Genomic DNA, 21,155 nt, shown 5'->3' on the forward strand with positions numbered 1-21,155 from the left:
ATGTGAGTAAGGAAGTATAGTTTCCCTCTGGTAATGTAGAAACTTGAATCTGGTGAGAAGATGATAATAATTGATTGACCTCTGTTGAACTGCTTACTAAATGACAGGATATGTCATTATTGGCAGTTAATCTTCATGTTATAATTAATATTAGCTCCCATCTTATAGACAAGGAAATTGAGACTCTGAGAGGTCGTATGAGGCAAGCTTGGGTTCTAACCTAGACATTCTGACATGAGATCTGAGTGTTCACGTTTTGCTGGCTGATGACTGCCAATAGGTGATGATGAGAGATGAATAAAAGATGAAGCCAATTTTAGCCTCTGAAGTACAGTTCTAAAAGTGTGTACCAGTTTGCCATTGGAGATGAGTGCTGAGTCCAGTCTTTATTGGAGAAGTTTCTGATGGCAGTGGGCCTCAGCTAATGCAGACCCAGAACTGCCAATGTGTCAAGATTAACAGTGTTCCGCTTTAACCAAGACAGCTATATTATACCCTCTAAGGCTCAGAGAACATTTTGGAAGAGGAGTTGGGGAGAATATAGGAATCAGGATGATGTCTATCAAAAAGATATCCTTTGGACATGACATAGATGTTGGGCTTCTGAACTCACTATATTGGTTATCAGCGTAAGGCCTGCATCAGGCTGAGCCCATTGACATTTCCTTATGCAATGTGGAGGGGCCCACAAGGCCCCCACATCTCTCTGAGGCACTGTTGGCAATTAATGGTTGTGGAAGGAAGGTACAGCATTTTCTTGAGTGGTGTAGCCATTGATAAGTTGCTTTTGCTTTAGTGTATAACCTGCCATTCATACTTGGGCAAAAAAACCAAAATAAACTCTGGGTTATACCCAAAAGAAGGCATGGATGTAGGGATGGGAACTTGCTGAGTAGAAGGGTTTCAGCAGGGGAAGGAGGGTGGATGAGAGCGGAGAAAATTTTCCTGTTTATCAATTCTGTTTAGCTAACTTCAATGTTTCCAGACCTGTATGTCTTACTCCATTCTTACTCACATGCTGTGAAGCAGACATTCATGTTAGATGTTGATGTAGATGGCTTAGAGTTACTATTGGCTACACGTTCTGCTTTTCTTCATTGGCTAAGTCTTAGTTTTTATGCAGTGTTTCAGTTACTATTCTATTGCTGTAAGAGACACCATGGTGAAGGCAACTCTTAGGAAAGAAAACATTGAACTGGGGGCTCCCTTAAAGTTTTAGAGAGTTAGTTCATGATCATGGTGGAAAGCAGACAGGCTTGTCACTGGAGGAGTAGCTAAGAGAGAGCTTTACATTCTGACCTGAAGGCAGCAGGCAAAGAGGCGCTGACAATGAATGGGCTTGGCATGGGCATTTGAAACCTCAAAGCCCACCACAGTGACACACCTCCTCCAACAAGGCCACTCATCCTAATTCTTTCCAAACAGTTCCACTAGCTGGGAACCACGCATTTAAACATATAATACTATGAGGGGAATTTTCACTCAAACCACTACATACAGAATATAACGTGAATAAAGTGGGCTACCTAATTAGAAGTCCTGGTGGGCCAAATCATGGAAGGGTTTGCTTTGAGGAGAAAGACGAGGAAAATAGTAAGCACTTTTTATTTTTCCAAAGTACAGATCTGATGAGAGAGATTTTACCTTAACACAGTGAAGAACTTTTTAACATCTTTCAGATGTCTAAAGACCTCTCAGAAGGCAGTGGTGGCTCACACCTTTAATCTTACAACTGAGGAGGCAAAGGAAGGCAGATCTCTGTTGCGGTCGAGGCCGTCCTGGACTATAGAGCTGGTTCCAGAACAGCCAGAACTACACAAAGAAACTCTGTCTCCAAAAACAAAACAAAACAAAATTCTCAGCTAATCTGATAGCCCACTTCCATTTGTGTATGCTGATTTATATGTAGAATTCACATTATTGCAGAAACCTCTGTTGGTTCCAGAAAAAAAAAAAATCCTTGCTGTTTAATTTTTTAAATTAAGAGAGTGACAGAATAAAACAAACAAACAAAAAAATTAGGAGTGCCAGGACCAAAATAAATAAATACATAAAAAGAAAGAAAAAAGCAAAATTCCTTGAAGAGCCCTTGAAATAAAAGATTATGTTTATTCTCTTCAGATATTTTAGAATATAGTTTATATAAGGAGTGAAATCAAAGGATTACTGTCTTCTGTATCTTCAGCAATAACATTAATTTTAACCAAGTCCTTCCCAGGTATCTGGGTGAGTTACTTTTTTTCTAATCTTGTAGTGGCAGCTGGTTAAGTTAAGCTGCTAGTTAAAACCCTGTATCTTGGTGCACAGGCCTTTGGAGAATGTCTTGCTTTTGCCTTCTCTTTTTCCTTCCTTTCCTTTGCTTGAGACAAATTAAACTTTTGGTAGATTATTGCTGCTAGGGAGATCTTTTGAACTTTATCCCCTGCCTTGAGATGTAGTACAAAACATCAGCAAACCAGATGTGCAGAGCCAGCCACAGTGCTGCCAGTTCCTTTATGTGTGCCTTTCTCAGCATGGTATCTAGGAAGCTCTTACTCTTTCTTTATAAACAAGCTACTGATAATGCGTCTTTATGCTTCTCAAACCAGTCAGCATTTTACAAACACTGTGACACCTTATCTTTCCCTTTCAGTCTCTTTCTCTGTTTCTCTAACTTAGCAGATATAAAAACAAATGCATACCTGGAAACAGTCTGAAAACCCAGCAGAAAGGTTTGTTTTGTTTTGTTTTGTTTTGTTTTTTGGTCTGATAACTAGACAAATTAAGTTTAGAACTGAGTATCATCAGACTGGGAAAACTAGAATTCTGTTTGTTTGTTTTTGTTTTTCTCTCTTTGCTTTGGAGCCTATCCTGGAACTCACTCTGTAGACCAGGCTGGCCTTGAACTCACAGAGAACAGCCTGCCTCAGCCTCCCGAGTGCTGGGACTAAAGGTGTGCGCCACCACCGTCCAGTTTAGAACTCTTGTTTATAGTCTGTATAGTCTGTATAGTCTTGAGATTGTTCTTAGCCTACTCTGTTATATTACTTTATCATCTCATTATGCATGAGAGGAACCCAGTCACTGGAAAGATGACTGCATGATGAAATGTTGTCTATGTGCTGATAACACTCTGGGCTAGTGAGTTGCAGGATTCTTTTCTCTCTGTTATGTCACTGTTTCCTGTCCAGTTCCTGTTCCCTTTACCTTCAGAAAGATTTCTTTCCTCTGATGGCCCATCAGAAGCAAAATAGTGTTAGCTTTGTCTGTCTACTGCCTTATTCCTGAAATGCATATATCTGAGAGCTTTCAAAACCTTTATTTGGGGCTGGAAGAATGTTCGTTGGTTAAGAGTGCTTGCTGTTCTTCCAGAGGAGTGGAGCTCAGTTCCTGATCTTTTGAACTCTGGGGCACATACACACATTATGTGCACCACACACATAATTTTTTTTAAAAAAGGTAAAAGGTAAAAAGACAAAAAAACACACATTTTTGCTTGGTCTTGCTTTGGAATTTACACAGTGTGGAAAGGATATAGGGCAGTGAGGATAGGCAAAAAAGTCTTGAGGTGTCAGTGACAGTCCTTAAATAGCCAGCTCCAGTGACCAGCTTTCATACTGCCTCACTGCAGTTACTGATAGAAAAGTGACAGGGTTGGAGTGATGGCTCAGTGGTTAAAAGCGTTTCCAGTTCAGGAGATTAGACATCCTCTAGGGCACCTGTGCACATATGGCATATACTCACATAGAGACACACAAATAAATACAAATCCTTTTAAAGAGTAAGGAGGTGAGGACCTGGGAGGGAGATTGGGGTAGGAGAGAAGAGAATATAAGCAGTGAAGAGAACAAGGTATACAGTGATAGCATGTGCTGCTTGCTAGCTTTGTTATCACTGGTGTTGGTGAATGGTTTGTGACAAGTGAGGAAGTTAAGATTATGAGCATTAAAGTGTAAACGGAAAGGCTAAGGAGACCTTGAAACAGGATGCTGGCTTGACTTCATGAACTGTAACAGGTCTGCAGAACATTTGGGGTAGTTCTTAAATTTTTTTTGCCCCACCCCATGGTTGTACAGGAATTGAATCTAGGGTCTTGTGCATGTTAGGTAAATGTTATACCACTGAGCTGTATCCCAGCCCTGTAAGAATATTGTGCATATAAGGATATGACCCAATATAATCCTCTCTGCTTTCTCCTTTAATTTTTTCCCCAGAAACTGTATGGTTAAATCAATCTCTCTCCCTCCTCCCTGTCCCTCCTTCCTCTTCCCCCTCCTCCCCCCTCCCTCTCCCCCTACCTCTAGTGTGCTAAAGATCAAACCCAGGCCTTATGCATGCTAGGCAAGCATTTTACCACCTAAGTATTCTCATTTAAACAGCTCCAGATTATATTTTTTAGCAGTTTAGACATTGGTGTATAAGAAGCTCAGGGCCTCACATGTGTTAGATTAAATATTTACTTCTTACTTCAGTAAATGTTGACACATCCTACCTTCCATAGTGGAGCAGATTTCCCTCATGCTGTTTCTAGCGTCTTATACCCACTGATCTGTTGTTCATCCTCTAGATTTCTCTTTCATCAGTGGAATCATACAGAATGTATCTTTTGAGATTGTCTTTATCCAGCAGTACTCTATAATTTGATTTGAGGGGCTGTGTGGATCAACAGTTCCTTTTTGTTACCAAGTGGGATTCTGTTTAATAGATTCACCATAGCTTATTGACATTTGTCTTCTTAAGCACATCTCAAATTTATGTGCATTACCCTTTTTTTGCTTTTGGTTTTGTTTTTTCGAGACAGGGTTTCTCTGTATTGCTTCGGAGGCTGTCCTGGAACTCGCTCTGTAGCTGGCCTCGAACTCACAGAGATCCGTCTACCTCTGCCTCCCGAGTACACCACCAACCCCTGGCAATATTTTGATTTTTAAGACAACTTTGAGACTCAAGTTAGAATAGCCTTATCCCTACAGAGATTTCTTTCTTCTCTCTTTATCTGTGAGAGTAAAAACTTCTTGAAAGGGAAAGACAAGGGTAGCAGCTCAAGGTATCTCAAAAGTTTTCCCACTCGATGACCTAAGGTTAGTGAAGGGCTTTCAGAGCACTTAAAAGAATGTGGGGAATTTTTTTAGAAGGTAAAAAGTGAAAAATCAGATATCTTATAATGTAGAGAAACTTGTTTTCAGTATTTGTGGATGGGTTATTATGTTTGGTCGAATATTAAATTCAGCCCCGTTCTGTAATTGTGTGTTAGCCGCTCAAAGTCTCCTTTTTTAAAAATATAAAGTGGAGGCATCAAAATTGCATGTTTCATAGAACTTTTGTAAAATTAAACAATGTACATAAAGTGCTCAAAACAGGGGCGGGAGGTATAGAGTTTGTATAGCATGCACCAGGCCCAGGGTTCAGTCTGCAGCTCTGCAGAACCAGGCATAGTGGTGCATGCCTGTAACCCTGGTACTTGGCAGGTTGAGGCAGGATGACCAGATATTTGAGGCTAGTTTGGAATATATGGGACAAAATTAATAAGATGCTTAGAAATGAGCTTAGTACATAATAAAGTGTGAAATAGCTGATATTTATTTTAAAAAGCAAAATATCAAGCCATATATATATTTATACATATATTTATGCATATTTATAATTTATATATTTTGTAAAATAGATATATATTATTTTGTGAAAGTACTTATTAAAAATGAAGCTTTGAGCCATATATATATATATTTATACACACACACACACACACAGAAAGAGAGAGAGAGAGAGCGAGAGAGAGAGAGAGAGAAACAAAAGTGTCTTAGACATGACACTAAATGTGATCCTGCTGCGTGAATATAAAACATGACATACTAAACCAGAATTTTAAAAATTTTGGCTCTGTGAGAGACATTAGGAATGTGTATATATGTATGTATAAATCTATATTGTCTCTGTCCCTAGTATTAAATGTTTTTGGTCTTGTTGTTGAGTTTATCAAAAGACTGATTTGGGGACTGTAAATTAAACCTCTTACATGTTAGGCAGATACTTTTGTCAACTGAGCTATATCCTTAACCCCAAGAGAGACATGTCATATTATAAATAGTGTATGCTTCATTAATTATTGTTACTCACTGTTATTTTCCAGATTTTTAATACTGTGCACCATTGAAATAATGAGTAATGTATCATCCACAAATGATGGCCCAGTGGTTGAGAGCACTTACTGGCTGCTCTTTCAGATTCCCAACACCTACAAGGTGCCTTATAAGCATTGGTAACTCCAGTTCCAAAGAATCCATCACCCTCTTCTGGCTTCTGTGGGCAGTAGACATCTACCTATGTAGTGTACTTTCAGGCAAAACACTTGCCTGCATAAAATAAAAATAAATAAATCTTAAAAAAAAGGACTCAATTGTAAAATAGGATACTTTGAAAATTTCAGAAAATCAGTAAAACCAGTCAAGATTTTTTTTGTAAGGTTGTAGTCTACAATATTAATTATAAACACACATCATATGTATAAACAATGACTACTAGTTAGAAGATAAAAGTAAAAAAAAAAACCTAGTTTACAGTAACAGCAACAATGACTGCTTAATGAATAAACTTTTATTTATTTATTTATTTAGTTAGTTATTTTTGGTTTTTTGAGACAGGGTTTCTTTGTAGCTTTGGAGGCTGTCCTGGAACTAGCTCTTGTAGACCAGGCTGGTTTCGAACTCAGAGATCCGCCTGCCTCTGCCTCCCGAGTGCTGGGATTAAAGGCGTGCACCACCTCTGCCTGGCATGAATAAACTTTTAAATATTAATTTTTCATTTGTGCATTCATTTATTGAGACAAGGTCTCTCTATGCCTACCTGGCCAGTCTGCAATTCACTATATAGACCAGTCTGGGCTGGAACTCACAGAGATTAAAAGTTTGCAGCACAGTGCCTGGCATGAATAAGAACTTTGTGAAACATACTTGAAGGAAGTTTCATGTACTGCTGGAAAGACAATGTAGACTTGAAGAACTTTAAACTCCTTCCTCGGGCTTGAGAGATGTGTTCATGTAGTATTCCCTAATTTAATTTTCAAGCATAACACAGTGTCAAGTGTTACTGTGGCATTAGAAAGCTTGCTACTAAAGTCCATAAGGAAAAGCAGCAGTTGTGTATAACCAGGGAAACGGAACAGGAAAACAGGGTATTTAGGCCTACCAGGCATCAAAAGTTACTTAAAGCGTAAAATTTAGACTGCAGTGAGCCCAAGCTAATTCAGGTACTTAAAACACTGTTGGCAAACCATCTCAGTTACTGATGTGAAGCAAACTTGTGAGCAGCTAGCATGAGGACAGTTAGTGGCCACTTGGAGAAGATAGAATTTGACTTCATATAGTATTCTGTCTGTATGTGCACCTGCATGCCAGAAGAGGGCATCAGATCTCATTATAGATGGTTGTGAACCACCATGTATGTGGTTGCTGGGAATTGAACTCAGGACCTCTGAAGAGCAGCCAGTGCTCTTAACCTCTGAGCCATTTCTCCAGCCCAAGCTTAATTGTTTTATGGCTGAAAACGTCGTAAATGAAATAAAATAAGAAACAAAATATTCACAGCATATTGCACAAGACTGGTAAAAAACTTATAACACAAAGAACAAATGACTGAAAGCCAAAGAAAGGAAAACTGACAGTTGATATGTAAGCATACTGAGTAATGAGAATACAGGTAACCTTCTGTCTCAGGGTGGTATGGGGTATAGAACATATTCAAGTACTGAGAGAAGGCTTCAGTCGTTGTTTTTAAAAAAATGACTGTAGCCTCTGCTTTCCTCAGAACAGACAGTAATCAAGTCACCTTCACTTATGCTCAACAATACATAAATTAAGCAACTGAAGCCAGGCGGTGGTGGCGCTTCAGCACTTGGGAGGGAGAGGCAGGTGGATCTCTGAGTTCGAGGCCAGCCTGGTCTACAGAGTGCATGCCAGGATAGGCTCCAAAGCTACACAGAGAAACCCTGTCTTGAAAGAAGAAAAAGAAAAGCAACTGAGACTCTTCATCTATGTAACTAGCAAAGGCTAAGTGAAAGTAAATCTAGTTTTAGAGTTTGAAAGAAGATAGATTTCATATATTAAGAGAGAAAACCTCTGGGCCTGGCTTGGGCCCTTGAAAGCCTCAGAACCTGTACCCAGTGACAAACTAACTCCAACAAGGCCACAACTCTTGATCCTTTCAAATAGTGCCATTTCCTGATGACCAAGTATTTAGATCTAGGAGCCTGTGAGTGGTCATTCTCATTTAAACAACCACACTCCCTGGCCCCTATAGTCTCAACACTGTTGAAGTCCAAAATTGAGTCAGGCTGAGCCAGACAATGGTGGTATACATCTTTAATCCCAGCACTGGGGAGGCAGAGGCAGGTGGATCTCTGTGAGTTTGAGGACAGCCAGGGCTGTTACACATAGAAACCTTGAAAAACAAAACAAAACAAAAAAGGTCCAAAGTTGAAAGTTTCTTCTGAGACTCATGTAATACCTTGTAAAAATCAGACCACATACTTCCATCATACCATGATGCAAAATATACATTACCATTCCAAAAGAGAGAAAAGGGAACATAGTAAGAAAACACTGAACCAAAGTAAGATCAAAAACCACCAGCGCAAACTTCAAACCCTGTATCTCCACATCTCTGCTCTTCAGATCTCCAGCTCCTCTCAGCTAGTTCCACACCGTCTCCTGCTCTTCTCACCAGGAATCCCACAACTCTGGCATCTCTAACATCTTGTTTTCTCCAAGGCAATCCAGCCTTTACTTTCAAAGCCTCATGAAATGGCCTCCTTGGGTCTTCATGCAGGACACCCCTGACACATGCCTTGCCTCAGCAACTTTCCTTAGCCATAAGGGAGAGTCTACATCCCTCTCTGTGTCCTTTACTCTAAAGCCAGAAAGAACCATGTGGCTGAAACTGCCAAGTTCTATGCTTGTTAGGACTAGAACATGGCCCTCCTCATTCAATTATATCCTCACCAGCTTTTTGTTGTAGATGATTTCTCTCATTGTTTAAGCTTTCCTTTAATTTCTTTCCAGGAGTTGGAAGTTTATCTGGGTGAGGTCTTACCCCTGAGGTCACCACTCCCTTATTCCATTTAGCATAAGGATTTCCTTTAAACTCTCTTGATCACTGGACTCAACTCCACTATACTTCCTAGGACTCCTTTTCTCCTCAAACTCTACATTTTGTTATTTTTCCTTGGTCAGCTTGCTCCTTTTCATTATAGATCTGCATAACAGTGACCACTAATACCACATGACAAGAGTCAGTACTGGACTGTCTTAAAATCTACTCTGCCAATGCCATTAATCCAAAACTCAATTTAGCCTCAGGCAGATTTTCTTTGGGGAGGGGGGCAAGGGCAGAAAGCAGACACATGCTTCACCAAAATATCACAAGAACAGTCTCTAAGCTGCTTATTAATATTCTCCTGTGAAACCTCTTGAACTGAGCTGCCATAATGAACGTTAAGCACTGCTTACAGTATTCAACTGCTTTCCTAATTCAAAGTCCACATTCTGCCAACATGAGCCATGCTCGGGCTATCACAGCAATGTACCCTGGTGTCAACTTCTCTTTTAGTCAGTCTTCTGTTGCTGTGAGCAGAAACCATGATCATGGCAGCTTTTAGGAAGGAAAACATCCAACTGGGGCTTGCTTACAGTTTCATTGTCATCATGTCAGGGAGCATGGCAACCAGCAGACAGACATGGTGCTAGAGAAGTAGCTAAGAGTTCTACATCTGGATCTGCAGGCAGTAGGAAGAGAGAGAAACTGGGCTTTGTGATACCTCAGTGTCCACTCCCAGTGACACACTTCCTCCAATATGGTCACACCTCTGTTCCACTCTCTGGTGACCCAAGTATTCAAACCAATGAGCCTTTAGGGGCAATTCCTAAGCCACCACAACAGCAGATGGGAATAATTTGCTATTCTATTTGGTATTAGGAATCACAGTCCAAAAGTTTTTTCTATTTCTTGTACCAATAATATTCCATATTCCAGGAATTGATGTTAAGGGCCTACCTAAGTTACATAGCTTAATGCCTCACTTGTTGTCCCCACCAAAACCCACGCTGTTGTCTAAACATAAGATACTTGAGAGCTGGAGGAGAGGTGCCTCAGTGATGAAGAGCATCAGCTGCTCTCGCAGAGGACCCCCGTTTGGTTCCCAGCGCTCACATGGTGGCTCACAACGGGCTGTTCCAGGGACCTGTGCCTCTTCTGGCCTCTGGTGCCTTTGCATGCGCATGAATCATATTTGTACACATAAAAAATAAAATTTAAGCAAGTGGCTTCATGTTTTCCTTCGGGAGTAGATGTTGAGATTAGAAGAGGGAGTAGAACTTTAAAGGAATTAGAAATTTTAAAAAATGGGGGTTTAGAGACATGGTTCCGTGGTTAAGAGCACTAGCTGCTCTTCCAGAGGATCTGAGTTCAGTTTCTGACAATCTCACTTCCAGACTGCCTGTCTGGGCACTGCATGCATGTGGTACACAGACATACATGCAAACAGCAATACACTTAAAAATAGAAATAAAGAAAATAATTTTAAGAAATAAATTAAAAGTGAGAAGCTTGGGTATAGTGAAAAGAAATGTGTAAACAGAGGGGTTAAAAATAGGAAAGCCTAGTTAAGAAACAGTGTGTCCATTATGGATAGAACACAGGGCAGGTGCTCGTTTTGTACTTCAAAACCATGAATTAGGGTGCTGAGCCCTTCCTCACAGATGAAGGAAGGTGCCTGCCCAGAAGATAGGGTGTTGAGCCCCACCTCTGAGGGCTCTCTACACTAACAACAAAGTAGATTTCTTTTGGCTTCTTTCTTACAATTTCCTATTTCACAAGGATTCTTGTACTGTGTTTACTGGTTTTGTCTTGTGTGTTTATGTTAAAGATTAACAGAACTAAAAGAGAAGAAATAAAACCATTCTAAATTTGTGTCAGACAATAAGATTATCCATTGAGGGGGCTGGAGAGATGACTCAGCAGCTCTGACTGCTCTTCCAGAGGTCCAAGGTTCAATTCCCATCACCCTTGCAGCTGTCTATGACTCCAGTCCTCGAGGATCTAACACCCTCACACAGATATACAAGCAAACAAAACACTAATGCATATAAAATAAGCATTCTAAAAAAAGATTATCCATTGAATGAAACTAGAGATAAATGGCTGGAAGCCTGTTAGTGTTTGTCTCTTTGGCCACCTCTCCCAGGTGGATGAGAATGAGTCAGTCTTAGATCCCTATCAGACAGAACAGTGAGCTTCTGATACACCATTGCCTGTAACTCTGCAGATACTACCATAAACTGTTCTGTGTTTTATTTTGAGCATCTTGTTAGAGGGTCAGGTAACATAATTATTTAATCTGTTACTGATACTTAAAAAGTAGCACTGTGACAATGAGAAACACTCTAATAAGAGGAAATTAGAGGTGAATTTCTTGGAAAAATATATATTTGTTTGTATGTATGTTTTAGAGACAGGATTTCTCTGTATAGCTCTCTGACTGTCCTGGAACTTACTCTGTAGACCAGACTGGCTTTGAGCTCACAGAGATCCACCTGCCTCTCCCTCCTGAGTGCTGGGATTAAAGGCATGTGCCACCACCACCCAGCTTGAATTTTATTATTCTTTTTCCTGAGCTGAACATTTTAAAACCATACAGTAGAGGTATAAATGAATAAATGTTACAGGAAAGTTATTTGCAGTTATGTACTCCTGTTGTTATATACAGACTTTAGAAGGGGTTCTACTGTGTGGACCCTGGATGTTGAATGCCATTGTCAGGCTTGGTGGCAGGCACCTTTATACACACAGCCACCTCACTGGCTCCATGGAAGCATTTCTGAGGTTGATATTCTTGGAGTAGTATTTGCTGTTATCATAATGATCCTTCTAATCTATCACAGAAGTGGATGAATTTCTGAGTCTGTCTGTCTGGGGTTTGAGCTTTAACTGCGTCTCATATATCCTAAGGTGATGATATGGTTGCTTTCAAGTTTTTGAGGTCTGTGGGTATTGTTTGGACTTGATTTTGAGTTATGACACCTTGAAAACTCTTCATCCCTCTTCACCTTAAGGCCCCTGCTCCAAAGAGCACACTTGTTCCCGTCGTCCCCATCACCAAGTCGACAGGCTCTCGGTTCCGGAACAGTGTGGAAGGACTGAACCAGGAGATTGAGATCATAATTAAGGAAACTGGAGAGAAGGAAGAGCAGCTTGTTGTAAGTAGTTTTCATCCTCAAAGCGGCCTTGTTGTGAGCTCCAGAGCTCCCAGTGAGACAGCTGCCATTTTGTTGTCTGTATTTGAGTTTATTCCTGAGAGAATGACAGTTTAACTTTTGTAAAAAATAAAAAAACTATGACCATGAAAGTAACTGAAGAATTTTAATTTCTTTGCATTTCACAGAATGAACTGGCCTGACTTAGGTTCAGATCTTGTAACAGAAATGGTTTTTCTTTTATTTGTAGAAAATACAACATGGGCAGTATCCTTTTCCTTAGCTATACCTCCATAACTGTGGATTACAGTTTTATGGAGAGTGGGCAAATTATTTCTAAGGAGGAACCTTCCTGTTTCATGTTTGTCATGACTGTTTGACCTACCTGCTCTGTGATTGTCCTGATTGTCTGGTTGAGATGGTAGTCTGCATCTTAATGAAGTCAACTTACAAATTATCTACTGAGCCATCTTACACAGAAAAATTGCTGTTTAAACTGAAATGCATCACAGTGTATTTATCTCAGCATCTTTTCTTAGTGAGAAGGGAACTGGTTTGAAGAAATACTTCTCTGTTAAGATCTGTTGCATTTTTTTTATGTGTCATTCCTTTAACTCTGTGAAGCTTTGTTACTTTGCCTGTCTAAAACACCTGATTGGTCTAATAACTGAACAGCCAATAACTAGGCAAGAGAGAGGAATAGGCAGGACTGACAGGCAGAGAAAGTAAATAGGAGAAATCTAGACTTAGAGAAGAGAGCAAGGAAAGGAGGACATCAGGTGCCAGCCACCCAGCCAGCCATGGAGTAAGAAGGAAAGAAAGACACAGAATAAAGAAAGGTAAAAAGCCCAGAGGCAAAACATAAAGAGAAAAGGTTTAATTAAATTTAGAAAAGCTGTCTAGAAACAAGCTAAGGCTGGATGTTCCTAAGTAATAATAAGTCTCTGTGTATTTATTTGGGAGCTGGGTGGTGGGCCCGAAAAGAGTAAAACAAAACCAACTACAGCTGGGCTGTGCTGGTGTACACCTTTAAATCCCAGCAGTCAGGAGGCAGAGAGAGGCAGGCAGATCTCTGTGAGTTTGAGACCAGCCTGGTCTACAAGAGCTAGTTCCAGACAGCCTGCAAAGCCACAGAGAAACCCTGTCTTGAAAAAATAAAAAATAAAAAACAAAAAACAAAACCAACTACACTTCAAAGATATATAAAATTCTCCCCTTGAAGGTGAAGACAGCTGGGTGTGGTGAGTTCCCTGTAGTCCCAGTCAGGATGTCTCCAGCTGGCTTATGTGTTGAAATCCTATTTCAAACAAACAAAAAGATACAAGCTTGGTTTATGCTTGGAAATACAGAACTCTCCCATTGCTGTCCTCCATTCTGGGGGATGGAGTATGCTTTCCTGCACTAATTAGAGCTAAGTAAACCAAAATTGTAGGGGGGCTGTTTTGCCTGCTAAGTGAGCCACACAAGCTTTCCTAAGTGTCTCCTTGATCTCACCCTGTAATTAGAACTGCTGTGATTAACCTTTCACTCAATAGGAAGTTTTCTTGGAAGAGGAGGATTTTTGATGGGAATGGACAGGAGGGCATAGGAACCAGGGGCCTACCCAGTGTCGCTAATTCTCACTTTTACCTTTGCTTCTCCTAAAATCGTTGTGGCACACCTGAATTTCGCCTTTACTGTGATTTTTTTTTTTTTTTTAATTATTAGAAGTAACAGTACATGATACCATTCAGTGCAGTACATTTATTCAGCAAACATTGATCTCCTGTGTTCCATGCCCTGAGAAAACCAACAGTGTCACAGATGATGGTTCTCACTGAGGTGGCAGGTTAGGCATGAAAGCCACAACTAATGAGAAAGGCACAGTAATAGGAGGATGGATGCTTGCTTGTTTGTTTTTGAAATGTTGCTTTGCTATGTAGTCTGGCTACCCTGAGAGTCAGAACCCTCCTGTTTTGGCCTCCAAAGTGCTAGGTACACTGATTTGCGGCACATTTGTAGCTTAGAATTTGATTGTAAGTTTCTGACCACAGAGGAATGTTGACATTGGGTGCATTGCTGGTAAGTTTCGAAATCAATAGTGTAAACTTGTATTTTTGTAACAGCCACAAGATATTCCCGATGGTCATCGTGCACCTCCACCCCTGGCTCAGAGAAGCAGCAGCACTCGCAGCATCGACACACAGACCCCTGGGGGGGCAGACAAGAGCAGCAACAACAGCAGCCGCTCTCAATCTGTGTCCCCAACGTCCTTCCTTACCATCTCCAATGAGGGCAGTGAGGAGAGTCCCTGTTCAGCTGATGACCTGCTTGCTGATCCCAGGGATAAAGGTATAATGGGGGTGGAGTTGCACCAGTGGGTGATAATGAAATACCTCCTGCTTTATCATATATTCTGTTTACTTTCTATGGGACATACATGTCAGAGTAATGGGGTCAGAGCAGGAGTTCAGAGCGTGCAGCTTTGCTGTGGTGCTGAGATGGTGGTCTAGTTAAGGCTTTGTTTCTACTTCTCTTTTTGCAGCATTTATGATGAATATGGCTTCCTTATTAGTGACTAGTCCAGTGGTCCTCAACCTTCCTAATGCTGCTACCCTTTAATATAGTTCCTCATGTTGTGCTGACCCCAACCATAAATTATTTTCATTGCTTCTTCATAACTGTAATTTTGCTACGGTTACAAATTGTAATGTAAATATTTTTAGAGATGGAGTTTATCAGGGTCTTGACCCACAGGTTGAGAACTGCTGGACTGAATAGCTATTTTCCTGGAAAACACTTTGTTCTTGATCATTTGACTAGTTGGGATTTTTATTACCTTAATATGTCTTAATTAAATGTGAAGTTTCAATTTAGTGCTTTTTAGAATACTTCTGAACTTGCTTTATCTCAAAGCCAAATGAGTGTTCAAAGCAAACTTTCAAAGGTTGGAGGGAACCGAGGCTGGCAGGTGATCACTGGCTAATAACACATGCTCGTGCAGGGGACCATGATTCAGTTCCCAGCACCCATTCAGGTTCATAGCCATCTATAACTCCAGTTGCAGGGGACTCTCCAGGTACTGCATGCATATAGGGACACATACAAACAAGTGGGCAACATATACATGTAAAAACTTAAACATTCTCTAAAGATCGGAGGTACTTATACAGTAAAATTAAATTAAAATTAGAAGCAATTTGAATATTAAGTACAAAATCTTATCTTTTAAAAGAAATATGAGTCAGATAGATGGTGCTGGCCCACTTTTAATCCTTGCATTTGGGAGGTAGAAGCAGGTGAATCTCCAACTTCCAAGACAGTCCGGGTTACACAGAGAAACCAAAACAAAAAAGAAAAAAAATATGATTATTTTTGATCTGCCTATATCAGAGCAGTATATTGTGTTAGCCTAATCATAGTTCTTGTATGTACTAGAAAGCCATGTTGTGACAGTTAATTTGTAAATTGTCTAGCTTAGTTTGGTAGTGATGTCTTTGGAACCCCTGGCATGTCATCTTCACTAGCTGCTACTGCCATCACCTCAGCATTTGCATCTGGCAACAGCAGAACTTTGAGCTGGGGCTTCTTAGATCTTCTCTACTTAGGACCCTTTCCCTGAGATAATTTTGGAACCCTGAGTATATTGGTATATAAAAGAGATATACAAATTAAGCATTAACTCATAATACATCGTAAATTTATTTTTTGAAACAGTTGTTTTGTTTGTATCTTCCAGCCACAGTACAGTATGACTATAGCCCTAGCACTAGAGGGCGGTGATAGATGGAGTCCTGGGGCTTGATGAGCAGTCAGCCAGTCAGACCAAAATGGCAAGCTCCAGTGAGAGGTCCTGTCTGAAGGCAGCATAGTTTCATCAAGTAAAAGCACTTGCCCAACCTGTGAGTCCCACTGTGAAAGAGGACCAACTCCCCAAAATTGTCCTCTCATTTTCCTATGTGCGTGCAGGCCCACACACTAGTAATAAGTAAAGTTATCTAAAAAGATCAACAAAAACTTTGGGGCTGGGCTTGATGATAGCACACACCTTTAACGCCAGCACTGGAGAAGCAGAGAGAGGTAAACCAATCTCTGTGAATCCTAGGCCATCTGGGGCTGTATAGTTAGGTCCTGTTTCGAAAACGCTTAAAAAATATGGTGGTGTTTAATAGTGGAAGACGTTTGGCTACCACTGGCCTCCACACGCATGTGCTTGGGCATTGAACACATGCACCACATACACACAGTTTAAGGTAAAAACAGTTAAATCGTGGGGCTAAGATGATGGCTCAGTTGTTAGAGCACTTAGTATGCAAACATGAAGACCTGAGTTTGAATCCAAAGCACCTTTATTAATATTTACATTCACATTCCACGCATGTGTGCAAGAGTTCAGTCTTGCTGAATTTTTTTCTGTCGAAGATGGTATAGAGCATCTCTGACATTTTTCAAGTTGATTGACTTTCTGAATGTGTAATTGTCAATGCTGAGAAGGCTGCTTTGCACAAGTGCATAGTATACAATAGTAGACGTAGTGTGTAGCCATTTCAGAAACTGTCCTAATCTCCAACCAGTGTCATTTAGTTAATTTTTTTTAAGTGAAACTGAATTCAGAGACATAAACATCAATTTTATCCAAGATAGACTCTTGGATACCACATCCTAAGGAATTATAAGAAAACATTTATAAGTGTCTTTCTTTTCCACAGTAAAAACACTAGTTCATTAACTGACAACCTTGAATCTGAGCTTTCAGGATGTCAGGCAGCCTGGGTTGGTATGGTGTGACTGTGTGTGCAGTGCAGCATATGTATGCTTTGCCCCCAGCCCAGGCTGCAGGGAAGGTGCGCTGCGCAACACGGTCAGGGACACCAGGGACACCTGGATTCCTTACGTGTTTGAGGTTTTGGGTTGTTCTGCACCAAGAAACCTTTTATTCCTGCTGGCTTTTTTGTAACCCCACATTCAATTATGGGACACCATATGGGTCACAACCTATAGTTTAGGAAGCTGAGTTGTTTTTTTTTTTTTTTTTAAGATTTTATTTATTTATTATGTATATAACATTCTGCTTCCATGTATAATGCACACCAGAAGAGGGCACCAGATCTCATAACGGATGGTTGTGAGCCACCATGTGGTTGCTGGGAATTGAACTCAAGACCTCTGGAAGAGCAGTCAGTGCTCTTAACCTGAGCCATCTCTCCAGCCCCCTAATTAGACTTTTAAGAAAAACTTGTTAAATTGTGTGGTGTTGGCACACAGCTTTAATCCCAGCGCTCAGGAAGCAGAGGCAGGCAGATCTCTTGTGAGTTTGAGGCCGGCCTGGTCAACAGAGCAAGTTCCAGGACAACCAGGGCTACACAGAGAAACCCTGTCTCGGGATAAAAGGTGTGTGTGTGGGGGGAAACGTTAGATTCTATGTTGGATAGCTGTTAAAATCTGTCCCTTGGTTTCTCATCCTTTTGATTTTCTCTGACCTAGGAATAATTGTATTTCTTGGTGCCTTTGACTTTTAGAAAGGAATGATTGATGGCTCATGTGAATTTCTTTTATTAAGAAACAGGATCACAGCACTTTCCAGTAAGGGATTTATAGTTCAGCTGACGGATTGAAAATTTTAGAATACTTACATAACATACCAAGAAATGTAAATGACTAGTATGAACTGAGGATGTCAGCGCTGAGCACAAGTGTCAGTAATGAAATGTTCCCTGTGATAATGGGAACTGGGCTGAGTTCAGAAAATAGGGAAATTTGGGGAGAGTTCTGGAAACAGTAGTATTTATTTCTTGTAGGTGATGGAAGCTGTGGGCAGGAGGAGGTATTTGGTTTACACAGCTTTGACCTCAAGCAGAGACCCAAGAGGAACAGCAGGATGAGATTGGGAAATTTTCTGGGCAGGCCAAAAGTTATTAGCAAGCAACCATTGAAGAATCATTTCAAATACAAGAGTGGGGAAAATAGATATTGTTTGAATGTATCTGAAAAGTACATAGCATATGAATAAGGCAGCCATATAGGTGTGTGTGCAGTGCAAGGGTTGAGTGACCCAGGCATATACTAGGACCATTCTAAGTAGAAAGTCAGGAATACGGCACATGCGGTGTTAGTGAAGAAAGCACTTTCCTGCCTTCAAGTAGTTCCCTTGTAGAAGTCCAGGAATATTGCTTATGCTACCAGGATGCATTTTATAATAGTGTTTTTAATAATTCTATGTCTTTTTTTTTTTTTTTTTAAACAGAGAATGGAAACAACTCTCCGTTGCCAAAATATGCAACCTCACCAAAACCTAACAACAGTTACATGTTCAAAAGGGAACCTCCAGAGGGCTGTGAACGGGTCAAAGTTTTTGAGGAGTGCTCGTAAGTACACCACATAAACACACTTTTTTTAAATATATAACTTCTTTAGTGACTCTTTGGGAGTTTCACATCAGACACACACTTCTAAGTTAGAATTCTCAGACAAGTTGAAAGAGCATTGGGACAATTACAGATCTGCCACTCAAGTGATGTAATTGTAAGTATTCTGCAATGTTTGTTGGAAATAGTTCCAGAATAACAATAACCCATGTATTATCATACTACAGAGCAATATTTGATGTCTGTTAACATCCAGTTTTTCCAAGTTCCTCAGGTGTCGTAAGAGCATCTTCCTCTGTGTGTGTGTGTGCGTGTGCGTGTGCGCGTGCATGAATGTGTGCTTGCTTGCTTGTGCGTGCCTGCTTGCCTGTACATGACTTGAGGAGTAAGAGCTCTCTCCTACCATGTGGGTCCTGAGGGTTGAGTTCAGGCTTTCAGGCTTGGCTGAGCTATCTCACCACTCTTCTGTGACTTTGTATCTTGCAGTCAGTCAAGTTCACATGGTAGGTATAGCATCTATTCACTTAAGGTGAAGCACAGTTTCACCCATTGTGGTTCTCCTTTCCAAAGACCATGTAGCCCTTGGATTTTGCCTACTTTTGGTCTCCAGTAATTTCACAATTTTTAATACTTTACTGCCAGTAGGCTCAGTCATACTGCTGTGAGAAGATAATTTAAGAAGTGGCAGATCTTGTCTGTGTGGTACTGAGGGAATTGAACCCAGGGCTTCCTTCACACGTACTACTTAAGCAGTCTACCCATAAGCAGTCTCCTTATTTTTATTAGTTATTTTTATGTATATGAGTTATATCTGCACCACTTGGGTGCCAGGTGCCAACAGAGGCTAGAAGGAACTGAACTGGAGTTTGAGAAGGTGGTGAGCCAATATATGGGTACTGGGAATTGAGCCTGTGTCCTCCATAATAACAACCTTCCAACCCTCAAAAAGTAGAATTTTAAACTATCAACTCTTGGTATTTGACTTCCTCTTCCCCATTTCTGGTGTCTGGATGTCTCTTTTCCATCTCCTTCTGCCTCCCCAGTTCTTGGATTAAAGGCATGCACCACCATGCCCAGCTCATATTATCCTTTTTTTTTAATGGCCAATTAAAATGCTGCAGTTGGTGTATACTACATTGTCTTTATCCATTCATCATTCTAAGCTGAAACCTTACTATTGAGGTATTTCTTTGTGTTATGCTGGCTTGGAGTCCTCAAAGTAAATACGCAGAAGCAGTAAGCTGGTCATGAGTAGTACTTTTTGAGTTCTTTGAGGAACCTCCACATTGATCCATTGTGGCTACACATTCATTTACCTTCCTACTAACCCTGGGTGAAAGTCATGCATGGCCTGGCCTCTTGACCAGCATTCATTTGTTTTCTTGGGAATGAACTTTCTGACTAGAGTCAAATAGAATCTCAGTGTAGTTTTGATTGTCATTTCAATGATGGCTTTTAAATTCCTGTCATTTTTTAAAATGTATTTTCCAGATTTATAACTGTGCAGAAGTTGAGTTTTTATTTTTGTGTTTATGGGGTTTTTTTGTTGTTTTTTTTTTGTTTTGTTTTTTAAGAATATTTATTTGCTGGGTATGGTGGCTCATGCATTTAATCCCAGCACTCCTGAGACAGAGGCAGGTGGATCTCTTGAGTTCCAGGCCAGCTTAGTCTACAGAGAGAATTCCAGAACAGCCAGAGCTGTTACACAGAAAAGCCCTGTCTCAAAAACAACATCAAAAAGAGATGACTATTCTTGACAATGCCGTCCTTGTAAACAGTGTATCTTGATCATACCCTTCCCATCCCTGCCACCTCAGCGCATTTCCTTCACCTTCACATTCCTCCGTTTTCAGGACCTTGTATTTTACAAATACAAGCTTCATCCTTGGGAACCACGTGTCTTTTTTTGTTTGTTTTTTGAGACAGGGTTTCTCTGTGTAACAGCCCTGGTTGTCCTGTAACTAGCTTTGTAGAACAGACTGGGCTTTGAACTCAGAGATCCACCTGCCTCTGCCTCCTAAGTGCTGTAATTGAAGGTGTGCGCCACTACTGCCCTGCAGGAACCATGTGTCTTAAGCCATTTATTTCTTTTAAACTAGAGAGCACAAGCATCCCTTGCCCTGTCTTAAATAATTTTAAATAAGAAAACATCAGGCAAGTCGAAGATTAGTGACAAGCCTAGTTCATTGTGCTAGCTCAGTTAGTAGAATGCTTGCCAGGTGTGTGTGTGAAGCCCTGGGTGACCTCTATTCCCAGCATTCATGCTGAGAGCAGAAGAAGTAGAAATTCAAGGTCAACTTTAGCTACATAGTGAGTTCAAGGACAGCCTATGAGCCTGCCCCCCTCCAGAAAAAAAGCTTTATTTTGATGGAGGCATCAAAGTATATCATCTCTAATAAACCTACCTTCAAAGGAAACTTAAGCATTGTTTTATTATAGAAATGTAGCATTGACTTTATTACAAGTGATATTCTAGGTAAAAATTGAGTGTGTGTTCTTCTCATAAAACACCCAGAAACATTGTGGCACTGCTATTGTTTCCACTGATTTAAGTCCTGTTGGTTCTTTTGCTCTTTGGCTGTACTGGCAG

General features: G+C 40.5%; 1 protein-coding gene across 1 annotated transcript in view; it reads left to right on the forward strand.

The window, feature by feature from the left end:
• Fam117b (family with sequence similarity 117 member B) overlaps positions 1-21,155 on the forward strand; it is an 84,481-nt gene that overhangs the window by 57,469 nt on the left and 5,857 nt on the right. The window contains 3 exon segments of the mRNA XM_027396999.2: positions 12,081-12,224; positions 14,327-14,552; positions 18,445-18,565. Of these exon segments, the coding sequence (XP_027252800.1) occupies positions 12,081-12,224; positions 14,327-14,552; positions 18,445-18,565 (491 nt within the window).

The sequence above is a fragment of the Cricetulus griseus genome, chromosome 2 (assembly GCF_003668045.3).
Source record: "Cricetulus griseus strain 17A/GY chromosome 2, alternate assembly CriGri-PICRH-1.0, whole genome shotgun sequence".
Lineage (NCBI taxonomy): Eukaryota > Metazoa > Chordata > Mammalia > Rodentia > Cricetidae > Cricetulus > Cricetulus griseus.